The sequence below is a fragment of the Toxotes jaculatrix genome, chromosome 8, assembly GCF_017976425.1.
Source record: "Toxotes jaculatrix isolate fToxJac2 chromosome 8, fToxJac2.pri, whole genome shotgun sequence".
Classification (NCBI taxonomy): Eukaryota; Metazoa; Chordata; class Actinopteri; family Toxotidae; genus Toxotes; species Toxotes jaculatrix.
In genome coordinates this window covers 17,969,765-17,989,192 of record NC_054401.1, presented here as the reverse complement: position 1 = coordinate 17,989,192, position 19,428 = coordinate 17,969,765, and the positions used below count along the sequence as shown (strand labels likewise).

General features: G+C 40.6%; 1 protein-coding gene across 6 annotated transcripts in view; it reads right to left on the bottom strand.

The window, feature by feature from the left end:
* grb10b (growth factor receptor-bound protein 10b) overlaps window positions 1-19,428 on the bottom strand; it is a 63,460-nt gene that overhangs the window by 36,128 nt on the left and 7,904 nt on the right. For 4 of the 6 annotated variants that reach the window (XM_041043777.1, XM_041043782.1, XM_041043778.1 and 1 more), the window contains exons 2-3: window positions 13,499-13,624; window positions 6,474-6,570 (exon numbers count right to left, since the gene is read on the bottom strand). In XM_041043777.1, coding sequence (XP_040899711.1) covers window positions 6,474-6,570; window positions 13,499-13,549 — 148 coding nt within the window. In that variant the 5' untranslated portion in view covers window positions 13,550-13,624. Of the gene's footprint in view, window positions 1-6,473; window positions 6,571-13,498; window positions 13,625-13,880; window positions 13,924-19,428 lie in introns of those variants that run through there. The other 2 variants (XM_041043779.1, XM_041043781.1) reach the window with 2 other exon arrangements.

Below are 19,428 nucleotides of genomic sequence, written 5' to 3'. Positions count from 1 at the left end.
CTGTTTTTAAAGACCTTTAAAAGCAGGACGTGCAATTCTTTTCAGCGGAGGAATCTATCATCAAAGCCCTTGTGAAAACCTCAAGGCACATTTAAATTCATGAAGTGAATTTTTCAACTGACTCCGGGAGCACGTTGTATCAAAGTCTGAAGAGAGCTCAACTGAAGGGAAGAGCTCACATCTACTTGCTTCATATGTGAAAGTTTTATCATCTGGGTAAACTGGGTGCCTGACTTTGCTCTTTATAAATTACAATCGGCAATCTCTCTCCTTATGATTAATAATTCTTCATTATGAAAAAGAAATTTATGTCATGAATCCATTATCAAATCTCAGTCTTCCAGATCCCACAACTTGTACTGTAGGACACAAGTACACCACTAGGGGGAGACAAGCTCTAATTGTACAGGGTGAGGACTCCCAGACTGATAGGGTTCATGTGAAGGACCCTTGAACAGATAACAGGACATGACATGGACTCATATTTAAATAGCATTAATTATAATGATAAGAGAAACCTTATGACTTATGGCTTAGGATAGATTCACACTGTCCTTTGCACTGAAGGATATAGAAACATCTGATCAGACAAAAATGTTCACGTTTGTTTGAATGTAATTGCTTTTTATATTCTGTCGCTAATTCGACTGTTGGTTCTCTTATAGGCCCTCAGGTCATATAAAACTGCAATAGTTTTTTTCTTTATTATGATACCAGAAATGCCCTTTTTTTAATTTATTTTACTGCTTTTGTGATAACATACAAAATGAGAAAGTCTCAATTTTAATGATTGAAGGACAAACTACCTGAAAAACAGAGGCAGGCTAACATGATGTTTGCTCTATAGGATCGTCAGCATCTACAAAAATTGCAGCAACTCATAGTTCAAAAGCAAAGCTTTCTGATACAAGGAATGAATGAATGAAAGCATATTAGGCACCATATTTTAACTTTCACTGGTCCTGCTGTCAGAACTCCAGAGCATCAAATATAAAATGTATGACTCATGTAAGTTCCTCACAGGTCAGGGTGAAGGACAGCTGTATCAAGCGAGGTGGTGTGAGGGTCACGCTACTCTAAAGCAGCTAAAAGTCCTACAGCTCAGCAGAAAGCTGACATTGGGAAACAGCAATTTGATTGATGCAAAGTTTTGAAAGTGCTGGCTTCAAAGTAAGCCTCTCAGCCAAGCAAGGAATCAGTTTCCTGTGGAGGTGCACCAGATATTTTTATTTTATTTATTTTTCACAAAAAAAAAAAAGAAAAAGTCCCAGAGGGAACAACAACAACAACAGGAGGTACAGGTTAGCAGGCTAGTAAACATCTCCATCCCTGCGTGGATCAGCATAGTTTTGTTCCCAGCACTCTGATAGCTACAGCTACTTGCTAAAACAAAATTGTTGCCTTTGAGGAGCTTTTCCTGAAAACGTGTCAGGTAGCTGTATCACAGGTGCCTGTGAATCGCAGGTGGTTAATCTGTAGGTATTAATAGTGACAGGTAAGCTGGAGCAGCTACTTATAGATAGCCTGGAGAGCTAAAGAGCTATATACCACAGGACACGGGGTGCGAACAAGGCCATACAGAAGGCTAAGGACAGAGCAAGACACCTCAAAGACAAGACACTGCAACATTAAATGCATGCAGCAACAGTGATAAAAATTTATTTATCAATACAATTTTTTTTTTTTTTTTTATAGGAAGGAGTAATCAGACATATGCTTAACAGCTGCTGTGAGGGTAAACCAGAAACTACATCAAAAGTGAGTAAAATTCCCCAAATGATTTTTACCCTGAACACATCATATGCTCATCATCCATCATTCTCACAAGGTGAGACACGTGCCCTCGAGCTAGCGAGAGAAAATAAGTTTCCTCATAAATCTGACCTATTTTGGCCTGTGGCTGGGGGACTGGTAGAGATGTTTGTATTACAAAGAAACACAGCCCATAGACTCATGCATGGATGTAGGATTTGTGCGTCACTATCAGTCATACGATCGCAATCACCTATGCATGTCACAATCAGGCAAACAAAGGTATGCGTCATGCACCCGCGCGGGTGGAGAGAGATTGATGACACAGACACCATGCAGGCAGGCACGCACACATGGAATTTAAACCCATGCAGATTTGGAGCGGGGAGCAAACTATGGTTGTTCTTTCCTCGACACACAGTACAGAAAAATAGAAGTTATGCCAGATACTTGTCCTTGGCAGGCACAAGAAACAGCATAAACCCCTTTATTTGAGCCCACCAAACACACAGCAGTCACGGCATGCCTGGCCTTACAATATTACAGCCATTAATTAGATCCTCTTAAAATATCAGAGCAGCTCAGGCAGCAGGGAGCACACAACGCTACAGATGTAGACAGAGCAGCTGACAGCATTTGCAGCGGTGATGGAGATGCCTCATGGCACTAAACACTACAGTGAGTCTTGCTACACTGTCAAGATCAACATGTTATGTAGCAGAGGTAACTGAACTTCTACTCCAGCGCCATGTGCCAATTAAGCAAAGTGGTTTACAAAACAAAATGGAGACATGCCAGCAACAGCCGGGAACATCTGACAGAGAGCAAGAATTCACTTTAAAGCTGTATCCACCTAAAATATGGATCTGAGCTGAAACTCACAGAGTGGCCGTGGCTTTGGAATGCAGCAGGGATAACAGGATAAAATGGGTATAAAAGGGGTATTAGCACCTCTAGGGCTTTATTACAGAGAAAAGCATTAGAAGTTAAATGCACTGCTAATGCTGTGTAATAAATGGATATAAGCAGAGGAAACAAACGCCTCCCTAACAAATCCTTCCTCTAAACAAATCATTTATTTTAAGACGTGCGATTATCCTGAATCCTTTCGTCTTAAAGACTGTGGATCCGTGTGGAGGTAAAAGGATAACACTGACATTATTGTTCTCATTTCCTCATTGTTTCATTTCTCCCATGGCTCGAGTCCATTTACTCCTCTTTTCCTCTGGCATGTTTACCCCCCCTCCCTCCCTCCCTCCTCTTTTTAAGAACCTCTAACTGGTTAAATTAGGGGGTAAAAATAGCCCAAGCTTCCTCTATTGTCTGAGCCACGCTAAATACAGTATTAGCCAACTGTAAAACTAGTCAAGTCTGGTAAGAATCTGCATAAAAGCTGTTTTGAATATTTCTGATCATTAGCAAGCAAGACATGGCCCAAACAAAACTACTGTATTGATAGCAGATCCATATGGCTCTCCTTACTGCAGCCTATGCATTTTGTCTTCATTCCTGCTAGTTAAAAACAAAAAAAGAGGGGCTACCCTCTTGTAGAAAAGGGGAATGTAAGGGGTATACATACATACAGTACATCAATTGAACACACACACACAGACACACAAAGGGGGGTAGGGGGGGATAAAAAGTCTCTGAATACAAGCCCAGCAGAGGGGTTTCCATTCAAAGGGAGCAGTGGGAGTTTAGCCAGAGCAAGTCTAAACTGTAAAGCGTGGCTCTGCACTGGGGAGTACAATACCTCTGATGACAGCACACACACCCACTAAGGGCCAAGCCTCCTGACGAGGAGGGAGAGTGTGGGAGGGTCAGAGGGAGATAGGAGGATCGAGGGGAGGGAGGGAAGGAGGGAAATGAGAGGTGAACGGAGGAGAAAGGAGTAACAGGAGGGACAGAGACAAGGATTCTCATTCTCAAAAGGGTTAAAGACTTCACTTCACACAGTTTCACAAGAACCAAAACTATTACTTTTGACAGTTTGATTTAAATAGTCGTGTTTGCGATGCAGCTCCTGGTCCACCACTTTGGTCCATTTTTTCATGGTGTCCTGGAGACAAGGGTGACTGACTTTTCTTCTAGTGCCACCATGAGGTTGACATTTGTGGTTCTGAGTGAAATGTTTTGACAAACACTGGATGGATTGTCTTGCAGTCTGGTACTGCATGCTGTCATTGTGAGCGGGTTAGCATGGTGACGTTAACATTCAGCTCAAATCACCACTGTCAGCTTCACAGAGCGACTATCATAACTGTAGAATTTTTTTTATTAAGAAATACTACATTATTTTTTTTTGTTCTCTCCAATGTTAAAGTTGTCAGCTGTATGTTAATTATACCCACAACCATAAATTTTGCATTTAAGAGAAAATCAGTATATTGTGACATACACTGATTTCGCTGTTACAAATCACCAAATTTCTTTCACATCACCTCGTAATCTGCCCGTACCCCACCCTTCCTTCACCCCCTGTTAAAGAGCCCCATTCTTTGCAGGAATGCGGTCCCTGGTGCATGTGTGTCTGCACGTGTATGCCCATGCATGTGTACCCCTGGTATGTCACTCTCCCGCTACAAAGGCATAACTGGAATAACTGGAGGTGGTCACTTCATTGGCAGGCCTGAGATCATGGCTGGTCATCGCCTCCAGAGCCATGCCGTCAGATTACTGCACTGCATTGGTACCATTGATGGGATTTGCTGCCTAGCAGCCCAGCAGCTGCGTGCCCATCCGAGACTCCCCCACCCCACCCCAAACACCACCATCACCACCACCAAAAACAGAGTAGTGCAAATGTCAGGGCTTTTTCACCCCCACACATACAAACACACAAACAACACACAGAACATTCTAGGTCTGTTACACTGTGGCATCACTGGTGGTGTTTGCTACAGCGTAGAACAGGACGTAATGCCCTCGCTGCTGTACTGGTCAGAGTAGCACCTCAGATATCTTAAAACTAGTACATGACATACTGGCCAATGAAATTACAAAATAACCTTTGTACAGCCACATTCAAATGATTTTATCTTGAATTTGTCACAGTTACAGTACATAGATACATACTACTACATCTCAAATAGTTCAGTTATTCAAAAACTAAGGTTCAAGATGAAAAAACACATCTGAGATTATCTCTTTTCTTTTTCCCTTTGTCTCTTTTCTCCACAAGGACAGAACAATGTCCGGACATCATGTCATCCCAGAGAAGTCCCAGGACTCAGAACAAAATGATTGCAGGCTCTACACTGCTTCTGCGTTCCTTCCTTACATTTTACTGACAGATTTAAAGCAAAAACAGTGCTATTTCACAATATGTTGGGAATATCATGTGGTACAAGTTCTATTTCTAGACATCAAATATTGGCTTGCAAATGCCCTGATAAGCCGCTCAATACTATCTCATTCCAAACATATGAAATAATGGCAGGTCGTGTTCCAACAAAGCCGTACTGTTCCCTGCAACGTTAATAGGTTTATTACTGTTGTGGCTTTATAGCAAACACAGCAAGTAGCTGGTGGCTGTATTAAAGTCCTATAAGAATGAAAGAGTGGGTTTTACTGAAAAACAAGTTTAATAACGTCAGCAAGGATTATCATGTTGCTAATAACGCCAGTGGCACTAAGGCTAAATTCAAAATCTCAGCTCAACTGATACACACACACGTAATATAGCTCCTGAGACAGGCTTAAGAGGTATAAGTTCTTCAAAGTTGTAGCTTGCTGGCCATATTTGCTGCCAATTACATGGTCAATTTTTTTTAAAAAAAGAATGCGACTGGGGAGAAGGAGATCTGACAAAACATCTAAATAGTCTACAGTACCAGTGCTCATCAGTCAGGCTCCCAACACATGTCTGGCATGATCTATTGTACAAAAAACCAGGCTATACATCCACAATATCATTATTTAGATAGGGTTAGGGTTATTTAGATAGTGTAAGAAAAAAAAAAAGTCATGTTCATTCGTCTGCCTCTCTGGTCGTCCTCAGTTCCCTCCATCCAGGCCGATCCTGAAAAATGACAATGTAATTTATGCTCCATTTATTTCCCATGCCAGGGCCAAGCGTTCTAATTCACTCGTTGAGTCCTTGCAGACTCCCCGCCCTTACCTCCCATGCTGAGCCAATATTGTGCTTAAATCTCATGCTCCGATTGTCATGGATGAACCCTGCATGGCACAATTAGATAGACGGCGTAATTATAATGGCACCCTGTGTCCATGCAGATCACTCTTTGAACTGCTGAAATGTTTACAGCGGAAGAGACCCAAATATATATCATCTCCCTCGAACCACCCCCAGCCCAGCGGAGGATAATGAGCGGCAAGCTGCTCTCTACACTGTACTGAGATGTGACACACACACACACACACACACAGACACACACATGCCGACAAACCCAGATTCTCAGGTAATTTCTACATGGCCTTTCTGCAATCTACATGTATGAAAATAAATGTTGTAAAATGAGAGCACAGCAAGCTAATGTTACACCAAGTCAATGTACAGTGAGTCCCTGTAGTAGGCAATATCGCATGACAAGTCCCACTTTGTATGTAAAACCATATGTAATTTGATGTCTGAGTACAACCAAGTGTGCTTTTCTGTGTCACACAACACCAGCATAACTCAAGGATATTTGACAGGTCTAATGTTCAAGCATCAGCAAAACACTCTTACACACAATATCAACTGGTTGTTGAAAACCAACCTTGATGGTTAGGAGAACTTCGATTGGCTGATTGCTGGAAGCTTGGCCCAATGAGGTCAGCTTGTCTGTGATTGGAGGACCGGTCTATATTGTCCTGCTGAGGGAGAGAGGAGCAAGAAAACAAAAAAAAGGACTGAGAATGGTTACATGATCCAAACACATTAAAAAAAAAAAAAGAAAACCTTATCCCAACATTGTTTGATGAAAAAAAAAAACTCAAAACAATAACTTTTCTGCTGCCAAATCTTAAATAAAAAATACGGACAAAAATACGAAGCACTTCTGCATCAGTACACAAAGTACAACAAATTAAAAAAAAAGTTGAGCTAAGATAACCTCAGCTCTCTGTACACTGTGTGAAAACACTGCTACATGCCAGTAGTGAGAACAGTGTGAGAACATGGTCAGGTGTGTATCAGAGCACATGAGACTATTTAACCACACTGTCCAGGTTTGACCTTTGTTACACATTGTCAACACATTCCAGTCACTGCAAAACTGTTTGATAAGGAAAAACCACGAAAAAAACTATGTTTACATGCTTAGAAACATGCGTGATTTTGATTTGTTTCTAGCACTTACAACTACAGAAGAGCACTTACTTAAACTTATCCATTGTTATCCATTGTGTGTGTGTGTGTGTGTGTGTGTGTGTGTGTGTGTGTGTGTGTGTGTGTGTGTGTGTGTGTGTGTGTGTGTGCGTGCGTGCGCGTGCGCCTGTGTGTGCAGACTGGCGTCCCGCGCAGGGCCTAACAGCAGGAGTGGGAACAGAACGTACTGGGACAGACTACTGTGTTCAGAAAAACATTGCTACTGACTCTGCGTCTCTCTTACACAGCAGACCTCCTCTGATGCTGTAATAAAAGCTGCTGCGGTTGCTTGTTCTGCCTCATTTAGAGCAGTGACAGACAATGCAGGCAGAGCTGGATTCTTTTACTCGTTTTTTTTTTTTTTTCCTATGATGTTACTCTGCCAAATTTTCTATGATAGATGCTTTTGCCTTACGTCAGTTTGAGTTATGTTTGTTGCCTCCAGAGACGAGTTACAATAAGTAAATGATGACGGTCCTCGAACCCATCATGTAGTTCTTTGGACTCTCAGTCAGATATATTTTCTGGACTTTTTTTTATCTCATTTAATGAAGCCGGTCCGGGCTGTATTTAGTAAATTCTTAAGCTGAGTGGTGTTCTATTGCCTCAGAACAAGATTCATCATCGTTCAAACAGCCATTCCCTCCTCACGCTTTGCCTTGTTTCCTTGTCCTAATGTCACACACACACACAGAAATCTAATGAGAGTAATAACAGTTTTATCCTATATAGTAAAATAAATAAAAGGCATTGCAAATAGCAGCTACTTTCCAAATGGAAGGTTTTAGATGAAATCAAATTATAACAGACCTTCCTATAACACTTGAGACATTTAAAGTACCTTTGCTAACAAGACTTAATGAGTGCTTCAAAGAGGAGTGACTCACTGTGAGAATAAAGCTTGAAGTAGAATTCCACTCTGATGTCTCCATTCTTCAAAATAAGGACTTAACAGAAAATTCTGAAACACCTAATCCATGATTTTTCTGCTAAATTTTTGGCTGTTGTGTTAAACCAGTAAGAACTCATTAGCGTTCCTCTCCGGTGTCTATACTGGTGTCTACGTTCAGACTAAACTGGATATAACTGGATGTACAATGTCAGTATATGGTTCTGTCCACCGCCACCCCCCAACCCCTCTTCTATACCAACTAACCCAACCGCATCCAATCATTATGTTGCATTGTTCCGACTTTGTATTGTCTGGAGTTCCAGATGTCTTGGATGGACTGAAAAAAAAATAGATTTGAGTTCTTAATGGGGCTAACATGCTTTAGAACCAAAAAAAAAGAAAAATAATAAAATAACTACCACATCACCCCATTTGTTCCTGTGACATGGCGAACCCCATCATCAACACACACCGTCTGGGGGTCCAGCTACCAGACTGTGACTGATCCCTACCCAGTCACCCAAACAGCACTGGGACTCAGTTCGGTTGGTGGGATGGTACAGCACAACGTTGATGTGTGTGTGTGTGTATTCAGGGCAAGATGGTCATGGTTCAGCTCCACTGAGCAAAAACGTAGGGACTCTTTCAGACCATATACTGGTTTTGAATGCTGTTTTGCATGGCTGTCTGGGAGTAAATGGGTTAACTCAAACACACACAGTAAAGGACTAACAGACCTTTAAAGCACACCTTGATCCCTTTTGTGGATCTTACCAACAAAAATCTAAAACCCAGACAGCCTTTGGTGCCTCTATAGACAATTGACAGAATGTTAACTTGGGGCTTTAATCCTATAGATACTGACCATTTAGCATAATTCTCAGCCATGCCATTGCCTAATGCTGCATTTGGTTATAGGTTTATTGAAGTCTATAAGGTTGAGACAACAAAGAGGAGAAGGAAAATAAGATAGCACATAAATGCAGACATTTCTTTTTGAAGGAATAAAACAAAGACAGACGTTCTTTTTCTTTTGTCCTTGTTCTTGAATTTTCTCATCCTGCCTCTCTCTCACGCTCATTCTCACACAGAAAAAGCACAGCCACACACACACACACACACACACACATACACGTGTTGCTTCAGTTCTTAAAGAGGGGTCAAAACAGGACTGAGGGCAGGCCAAGTTTTGACAAGGAGCATATAAGGGCCCTTTCATATTGATGAAGTTGAAAGGAACTCCAAATAAGAGCTAAGAGGTTGAGGGTTCAGCTTTTTAAAAGGGGTCAGTGGAAGGCCACAGACAAGGTTAAGGCACTGAAAGCAGGACAGACAAAAAGGTCTGGAGGTTCCACCTCAAACAAGAAGGAAAAGACTGAGACGCATGTCAAAGCTACGCCTTTATAAGAGGTCAGGCTAAGGTTAAATGTTATGACCGGGGAGTGAATATGAATCAATACTTGAACTTACTGAGAGGCTTTTGGCTGAGGAGGAACAGCTGAGAATGGACTCGATCCATAAAAATAATTCAAGTTTAACAGTATAACATTACAGTTTCCATTACAGTTAGATTTACCTGGAACTGGATATTCTCAGAAAGCTTTAGAGATATGGAAATCTTACTCAAGGGGTCCCGGACTAGATTCTGGCAGACCATTCTTGCTGACAGCAATAGTGGATAGTTCTGTTACAACAGAACTATCTGTTAACACTAAACAGCAAGTGGAAATCCCCTCTTACATAATTAACCAGAATGAGATCAGGAGGTCACACTAATGTCTGCTCTGGTGCTTCGTTTATCTGTTTGTTTATACTGTAGAAGCTCAGCTGTAACTGCTGCCACAGCACAGCTGGGCCAAGGTAACACCAGGATACTGCATATTTTTCAAATGGGATTAATTATTTTAGGTTTTCATGGTCTTTTTCAGTCTAAATTGTTCTAATTCAAATTATAATCCTTTGACAAGGGTACAACATTACTCCGTTGTTAGCTGGTAAAGCATTTAATACACCATATACCCAGACACATGAACAGCTTTATGGGCTATCAGAAGCAATATGAATGTTTTCACTGTGACAGACTGTGGTTAACGTAGGTAGTGTGACATACTGAAAATACATAAATCAAGTGTAATTTAAGACCTAATTAAATAAAGAAACAAAAAAAAGTTTTGAAAGCAAAACATGAAAATGACAATATTTAAAGAGGAAATAATATCTAGAGTAAGGACATCTTAAGATCATCGCCAGTATAATAATGGCTGAACAGAAGTGAGTGGTTTTCTTCCAACTCGTCCCACTTGTCGCTGGCGAGAAACATTTACATGCCACATTCAGAAGCAGTTGAGAGTTCACTTCGTTACTGTTTCACATCATAAACTAAAATAAGAGCATTAAAAATGTTATAAATACAGATAAAATATGAAGGGTCCCACTCCCAGTCATAACTGAGACACAGTTTCGACCACCAGTTTAAACAACTATGCAATATAACTGCTTGCGGGTCATCATTTTGTATCTCTGTAGCGATACAGCCAGGTATATCTGCCCATAAATGCAGAGATAGATTCACAATGCATGCTGGAATAGGCTCCAGCTAGTTCATGGAAAAACTGAGTAGGGCGTATCATATGAAGGAACACTCTGATGTTGTATATTTGATTGAACTCCAGTGGACTGAAAGTGATGACAGATGGGGTCAAAGTTGACTGAATTACCTGTCACCGTAGCCCCAGTGCCCACATCAACACTGACCTATGGTTTTTGTGAAGTGTTCCTCTTACAAACACAATGAAATACTCTCATGGCAAAAGCTCCGGTAAAACAAATTTGATCTTGTGATACCGAGGATTACTGGTGTGTTATGGGAAACTCCAAACAGTTGTGTTAATATTCAGCCCTGACTAAAACAATACAGCTACCTCAGGCTCTCTCACAGAAAAAAAACATGCACAAGTGCTGAATGTTTATCCAGTGATCTAACAGAGATTTGGGGGAAACCCTTATACATGAAATTATTATTTTTTGGCATTTGGATATTCATTGATTTCTGCTTATATAGGATTTTAATGTGTTATCACCTACTCAAAATTTAAAATATATGAGAGCCCAGGTTAGTTTCACATGTCTCATGTTTCACATGCTTTTTTTTTTTTTAACTTAATCAGATTTGCCTGGCTTTACATGTACCATCATTTATTCACCAGTGACCATCATACAACAGAAACAACATTAAAGTGGCAATATAATCCCTTGAGTTTAGTATGAATGTTATCTTCACTTGAATCTGTTTTGAATTGCTGCTGCAGTTTTATCAGGGAAAATCTTCCATAACCCTGGAATTTCACAGTGAATGGGTTTTCTCATCCAGCAAGTCAAGGTACATCTGTTATAGCTGAATGCTTTGCAAACAGCCAAGAGAGTGTGTGTCTGTGCATGTGTACTGCTGCGTGTGTGTGTGTGTGTGTGTGTGTGTGTAAATTTGAGTATGTGTACATTAAGGTCTGTATACTGTAGCTCCACCAGCCCCCATCCAAACCACAGGGCTAAGATGAAAGAACGAAATGATTCCTCACTCCTTTGAGATTTAAACCTACATAACCTATAATAATGGAATCGTCTGTCTGCCAAAAAAAATCGTTAGCTGACTTCCATTAAAATCACCATAAATGACAAGACAAAATATTTGGCTGTGAGAGGGCTTAGTCTGTTTGAGAGAATGGGAGCTACAGCAGATTGAACATATTGCACATATGGAAAGCAAAGCCTGCACATATTTACATTGCTCTATTTTTGGACACTATATATGACGCTTCGCTGAACCAAAAGGGGTATCACCTCAGCCTCAACTCAAGGCCTGTTCCATGTAGTTGTATTTTTGTTGGGTTCGTTTCTTATTTGTTCCGATATTAAAAATAAGCCTCAATAAAAATAAAAAAAACATAAACACTCAATGGATAACAATGGATAAACACAAACTCCAGTGCCTCGTGTGAATCTTTGGTTTCATGAAAGCTTGTCTTCTCTAAGCTGTGGAAATCTGGGAGATTCTAGCAAGCTGAACTCTCTGTCCTCTAGCTCTGGGGTCAAAGGTCGATAGGTCGGTAGATAAAGCCATGACCCAGATGACGAGCAGACAACAGGCCAGCTTCTGATCTGGCTAATAGTGCTACCGCTCTAATACAAATGTTTGGAAGCCCTTTGCTCTGTAAAGGCTGGTGTGAACAAATCTACTAAACCTAAAACCTCATGTCCAGAAGTCAAGTCTCCTTTTGCTTGCACAACAACAAATCAACACATCAGGATACAAGGTGATGTTTAGAGGTCTTAGTACTCAAAGTTCAAAGTAAACATTAACAAAAATAGTGTATGTATCTATGTATTTATATACATACATGTGGCTGATTGCGCAGCTCCTTGTGAATTCAGTATGTTCACAGTGGTGGGATGTAGTGACCATTCAGTGACGCTCTGTTTGGTCAAGACTAAACGGGACAATCTATTTCTACAGATCATTCTTTTATTTCCCTCAGCGTAACTAATAAACCAAAAATACTATCAAGTGCAACTATAGGGCTGATTAAGATTGGCTGGGAAAGGCAGGACTGTTGGCGTGAACTGTACTGGCCTGAACTTACCACCCCCTGTCTGTTCCTTAGAATTCTTGGAAGCAATTGCTCGGCACCTTGAGTACTTTTTGGATGGTTTATTATTAGTTTCCCCATTTAAACATAAATAAGAAGGTGCTTAGTTTGTACAAGCACATAGTTTAAATTTCACAATCCCATCCAGCGAACAACTTCCCAGGAGTTTTCATTTATGAAATACTTAATGTGCATGTCAGCCATGCCCTGTGGAAAAACAAACCTAACTCTAGACCCTGTGACAGGATCCAATGTAATTTCATGGGGACATTGGCACATTTCTGGTTTAACAAGAATTACTGCCTCACGGTTGTGCGCCTCCGCCAAGCAGTCAAGTTGTAGTTTACATTCAGGTCTGTCCAGACTCATGTAATACATGAAGACTTTGAAGGAATTCAGTTAAAGGTATTAAGTGTATTTTATCATAATTAGAGTATGAACTCTTGAATTATGGCTAAAAAGGTGTTTTGTGAGGTCAGAGTGACCTTGATCCATGACGTCCGACCTTTGACCACCGAGGCCTAATCAGTTTATCTTTAAGTCCAAGTGGACGTTTACGCCAAATTAGAGAAAATTCCCTCAAGGCCTTTCTGAGATGGCCAGACGGACAACCAGAAAACAGTGCATCCAGCCATGGGTGTCGCCAGCACAGAGGTATAAAAATGTCGACAATTCCACTCAATAAAGTTAAAATAACTTATCTTATACAGACATCATGAATCCAACTCGGATGAGCATCTCATACTTACATTAAAGTCTGGTTTTGCACATTTGTCTTGGCAACATCTAAAATGGCAGCATTTCACCTCTGTAAGCACTAGTTGATCAGTGGCATTTAAATTCTTCTTTAAGAACGATTTTAACTTGTTGATGAAAAACCTACAGGAAATTGTTGCTTACCTGATAATTTGGATGATGCAGGAAATAATCCGGACATCCGGCCACAGCCATGTTTTGTGCTTCTCAGCTCTTTCGTACAATTTGACTGGCTGGATCAGTGTCAGTACAAGATGGACAGAGCAGAACCTGCAGAGGAAGAAGAGAGGACAAATAAAGGTTAGTGGAAAACTCCAAAGGAAGCAGGGGGAGGGTGAGAAGGTCCAAGAAGGAAGGAGAGGAGGATGACAGAAGGAAAGGAAGATGAAGCCTAGGTTCTGAGAAGACAGATATAGCACAGAGCACTTCTTAACCCACATAAACCCACAGTAAACAACATCAACAAGCAACAAGGCAGGAACAGTGATTGGTCACAAATTGTTAAACACAGGTAAAATAGCTGCACCTTATCCAAATTCCACTAAAGTACTGATGTGTATTCCTTTGTCCCATGAGTTTGGTTTGTCACTGACTCCATATCTGAAAGAGCGGTTTAGAAATATGACCAAATGTTATTGTAAAATGAGGCAGGGAGTAAAAGTTATTTGCACCCATCAAATCCAGCTTTTCAGTGAGGTGAAAATGGATCACTTAACTGGAGTAACTCAAATGATGAACAACATGACAAATCTGAGCAAAACACCTTGTGGTGTTGTGTTTATTACCGGGGGAAAACTCCATTCACTGGAGCAAAGATACCAGAACCATAATGGCTTTTATTTGGATGATAAAAGAGCTCATTAACTACTGCAGAGTAAACAGAGGTTAGCTATAAAGAGGTGCACCCCGTATTAGTCTCTACTGTGGAGCCTCAAGACTCTACACATGAGGTGCTTCCCTTACCAAAACTCTCGTCATCTGGGGTTTACCATTCTGGCTCCTACGCAGCTGACAATCTCGCCATATTCCACCATACTTCAATTTCACATCAATAAATTATTGAACAACCTACTGAGGTGTGGTCCTCGTAAGCTGACACAGTAATATAAGTTGCTCCTCAGGGGACTTGAAAGTTGTTCTTCTGCTCTTGTGAAGCCTCCCTCCCAGCCATCCTTGGGTCACAATAACCACAAATTCAACAACATGGACTTTAGTCTATTTGAACTTCTTAAAGTGGGTATCCTATTAACCTCTTGGCACTGCTGCCACTGAACAAACACCTGTAAACACTGACCCAAAAATACCCCGCAGGCACCTCTCCAGTTCTTAACTTAGACCCCAGGGTATATCTGGAACCAAGCAGCTCGGGCTCACAACTATGATGGTCTTTTAAGCAGCAGTTCATGACCCCCTGTTGGTATTTTAAAAATATGACCTGCCATTTTATAGACAGCTAATATTATCTCATGTTTGCATTAGCGGTTGTGAGCGGGCTGCCCTTGTGACCATACAGTGTGTATATGTGTGTGCATTTCTCCCTGCGCATGTGCTTCTGCATGTGTATGTGTATCTGTATGTGGGCATATGTGTATGGGGATGTTTACATATGCTGTGCTTGTGTGGCTGAGTGTGGGTGTGTAAAGGCTCTATTTTTAGGAGTTTTCACGGTCTTTGAGAAGTTGTGTGTACAGAGTTGTGTATCTTGCCGTCTCCGACCAACTAGTGTACAATGATAGGACCATTCTGCCCCCAGTAAAGTCACCTACCACACTGCAAACTGGGAATACTGTTTAATTTTTTTTAAACATTTTGAGGTACAAGAAGTTTAGGTACTTTTTAAGTTAAACTGCTATGACAGCATCAACTGTACATGTTCTTCAGTTTCTGTCGTCAGACACAACAGAACAAGTAGTGACTGTAACATGGCCCATTAAGATAACATTAACCAGCAGTCGCTACCAAGCTATTTCCAAGCTGTTACTCTGCATTGCTAAAACCCTGATTTAAAAACCTCAACTTCTGACAAAATCGCCATTCGCATAAGTTGAAAGTCACAAAGTCAAAGACTGTGCTGTGATTTCAGCTATCTTTACTTGTAAAATGATGTCTCAGAGAGAAAGTTAGAAGCTCATTCAAGTCTACGTCAGCTGCTGTGCAAGATCAAATAGAAACAACTAGTTAAGCACTATGTGCTAAAATCAAATTAATACTCTCACTTGCTAATGACACAAATAACAGAAAATTGCTCAAACTTGCCAACAATTATATCAAAACTCCAAATTTGTCTCTTTGCTTTAACGTCCATTGTGGCTGTAAAATGTTGATAACTATACATTCCACAGTTTTCAACCTTTTTCCCAACAAGGTGTGGGTTATCCTAAAAATGGTATCAGCCGATGAGATAAAACAAAACTCACTCACAGTCCTCCCTTTCCAAACATTTTTTTAAGAACTAAAAATTAAAGGAGATTTTTATGCCTCCAAAATTGGGCTTGCAAATAATGACCAAACTGTGAATGCATTCTAAACAAAGAGCTTGGCACCACGATCATTTGGACCGCTGAAAGAGCTTGCTTGTAATGAGTTTCTGTGTGTGGGTGTTACTGTGTCAATCCATGTGTGTGGCCTGTCCGGCTGGCATGCAAGGACAGCTCGTCATTTACAACAAGAAACAAAACAAATTAACATCAGCCTAAACTCTCAGAGCAGCCCCTCATTAAGTGCCACAGACTTGCTGACTAGCTGTGGCTTATTATATTTCAGGAGTCAGGAGGCTGGGCAAGAGGGACAGAAGTAGGCTTTAACTAACTAACTATACTCTGCCTTTCAACATCACAGGTGTAAATTGGAAATTCTGCTTCAACTGTGCGTGATAAAACATGGGAAAAAGCTCAGGCGTTCCATGTAGCATGTTCTCACAGTGACTCTCAGTGACTGATATATTGACCAAACACACACACACCTATGTTAATTGCTCCCTGACACAATCAAAGCCATTCCAGTGCAGGGATTAGACCCTCTCAGAGTCCTTTGATTCAATTTCTTCCACTTGAACAATGCACTGAAACCTAAATCTCTGACCTTGACAGTGCAATTATCCAGACGGTGTCACTGCACTAGAAAGGGGGACTTCGGGGTGTTGCGGCTGTACCCAGCGGTGAGGTGACTGCATCTGGATTAATTAACGTGATTTTTGTTCAGACTTGCATGTGGGAGAATGTTAGCTGATGGACTTCAAACGCAGGGGCCTTAATGATGTCTATCATGAATCCTAAATCCTTCCCAGCACTAGCACCGTCTTGGGTGAGACCTCACCGCAAAAGCATGACACTCTGATGAAGGTGTCCTGCTCTAAGGGTTTATTTTACATTCATCTGATGTTGTGGGAAATATTTAGTATACAATTTGTACTATTTTAAAAAGGTTCGTACAGGTATTTTTATCCTGTTACCAGCAAATCTGCCTACTATCTAAAATTGCTTTCACGCATGCACTGTAGTCCTGAACTTATCTTGACATTACCCAGAGGGGCTGTAAGCTTGAACGTAAATGTCCAAATCATTTGGACCGGACATTAAACTGATTTTACTGTGCCAGCTTCCTAGTACAAAGTCTGTGTAATATCCGATTGAGCCCATGTGTGAATAACTGTCACGACTGTTGACAAGGGCCGATGCTGAATTCAAGGAAAGGTGAGAGCATTCATTGTTTATGATGTGAACAAAACACTGCGATTAAAGCAACCACAGTAGGTGAGAGCACATCTGATGCGGACAGTCTCCATTTTGACAGAGACAGTTGTGTGCTCCATGTGTGAAAGTGTCGACCCGATTTTCCCGACACTGTCTGTTCATATGAGAAAACGGCTTAAGTAAGGAAACTAAATCTGAGAAGAAAATCAATAAGCAAACACGGTGTTTGTGAAAGGTTGTCATAATCGTACTCCAATGAGTTTCACACAAACAGACAACAAAGTACTTCAAATATTTCCTGCTTCCAGCTGCTATACCACATGGTGATAATTTAACTTTTGAAAAACAGCAAACAGGACCTTGATGTTTACTATGAGGAATTAGAGATATCATGCAAGTTTCCAGTTGCTTTCTGCTTCTTACATCATAGAAAATCAAAATCATATTGTACTCCTTAGAAAACGGTCAGCATCAATGTGAGGTATATGTGATTTGTACTGAGCTTGGACACGCAATCCGTACGACATTGCACCTCAGCCAATAAGCTATAAACACTACGATAATTATTCAGTTGGGGATTCTCTTTAGTCTAAAGTCAGTTTCATTTAACTGTAACAGTATGAGTACATACATGAACATAATGTATGTATTGGGAAAATGAAACACTTTGACCTCTAAGTGTTACAAGCTGTAGTGGATGTTACACATATACAACTACAAGTCATTATTCAAGTAAAATCTAACTTTTTTTTTTTAGAAAAATAACAGTATTTGACCTCTCTGTAAAGACCATTAACAAATGCTGCACAGAGTGTCTTTGATCTTGAACAGTTGAATACTTGTGACATGCTTAGTCAGTTTAGTGGTTAATGTGCTGATATGTGCTTACATCTCAAGGGTCCAGCTTTAACATCTCCAGGTGATAAGCCCTGTAGAGAAGCCAAAGGCGAGGCCTTGGATCACCAGAAACCCGGGCTATTTAAAGTAAAGCCTAATTGAAACAGTAAAAACATTTCCCTGAACAGTTCTCCTCTTTTACATGGATCAGTGGCTGACCAGCTCACCGGACCAAACATGGATGTTAAGACGACTTTAGAGGCTCCAGGACTGTTTGCAAGCAGTACCATGAGAGTAAAAAACAGCGTACAGTGCAGATGTATTGATACAAAGATGTTTTGCAAAGCAAAAGACACATTTTTCAAGGTCATGTCTCTTCTGAAATGTTAAATATACATTTCGAATCATGTTTATTAACTCTCATAATAGTTTTAAACAGTCATTACTTATTTAGGCCACAACTTCCTCCCATATTAAATAACAGGTTATTAAGATTTTCCTTTCCTTAAGTCTTTCCGAGGAGTCCAATAAAAATACCTAGAGTGAGAAATGGAAATATTAAACTTTTAACCTCACATACTGTATGTAGGCCAAACCTGAAATAAAAGAGTGTCTTGTGAACTGAACTGCCAAACATGCCTTGAAAGCTAAGGAGTCGGTTTGATTTTTTTTTTTTTTTAAACCTGCCTGCTGGTCTGTCTTAACTGTCAACCTGCCTGTCTGTTCAGCCTTTCTGTCTCTCTCTCTCTCTCTCTCTTGTGTTCAGTTTACTTGTCTGTGTATCTACCTGTCTGGTCACGGTCCATCTGCCCGCCAGCCCATGTACATTTCTGTGAGGCATTCACAGCTCTATAAATATTGCAGCCCTTTTGTAATTGGGAAAACATTTAAAAACAGTGCGTGTTATTTATAGCGGGGCGTCGAGAAACATACCGTAGCTTAAACCTATGCAGTGTACGAGTCAGGGGAAGTCAAGTAAGATGCTGGAAGAGCTCTGGTTCACGAAAGCACATCTGTTTAAATGGTAGGAAAGAAGTTCTTTGACTCTAAAACTTCATCCCACATTCAGTGTTACTGAATGAAATCTAAAAGGTACTGAAGGATTATGTGTAAATTCATAATTGCCATTTTAATTGTTGCCAAAGTTACCTCTGAACCAACAGAGTATTTCTTTGGAACAACAGAAACTGTGTGTATTACAGATTGTTTATTGTGCAACATGCTGCTACATAGGTATATGTAACTTTAGCTACTGTACACATTATGCTACGTTACAGTCCCTATGCATGCAGGGTAGGATTGGCAGAAGCATAAAACTCCCACTAATGTGCAGTTACTGATATGGACACTGGTGTCACATGTCTCCACTGTGGCCCTTTTGGCAAAAATAGCACAAGTCAGAGTGATGAGCTGCTCATTGTAAAATTACATATTTCAGGACATAGTTTTATGCAGACATAACAGATCTATAAGAAAATAACCCAGAAAAATAGCCTTTGTGGTTACATTAGGAATTAATCGGACCTCTTTCATGCATGGAACCTG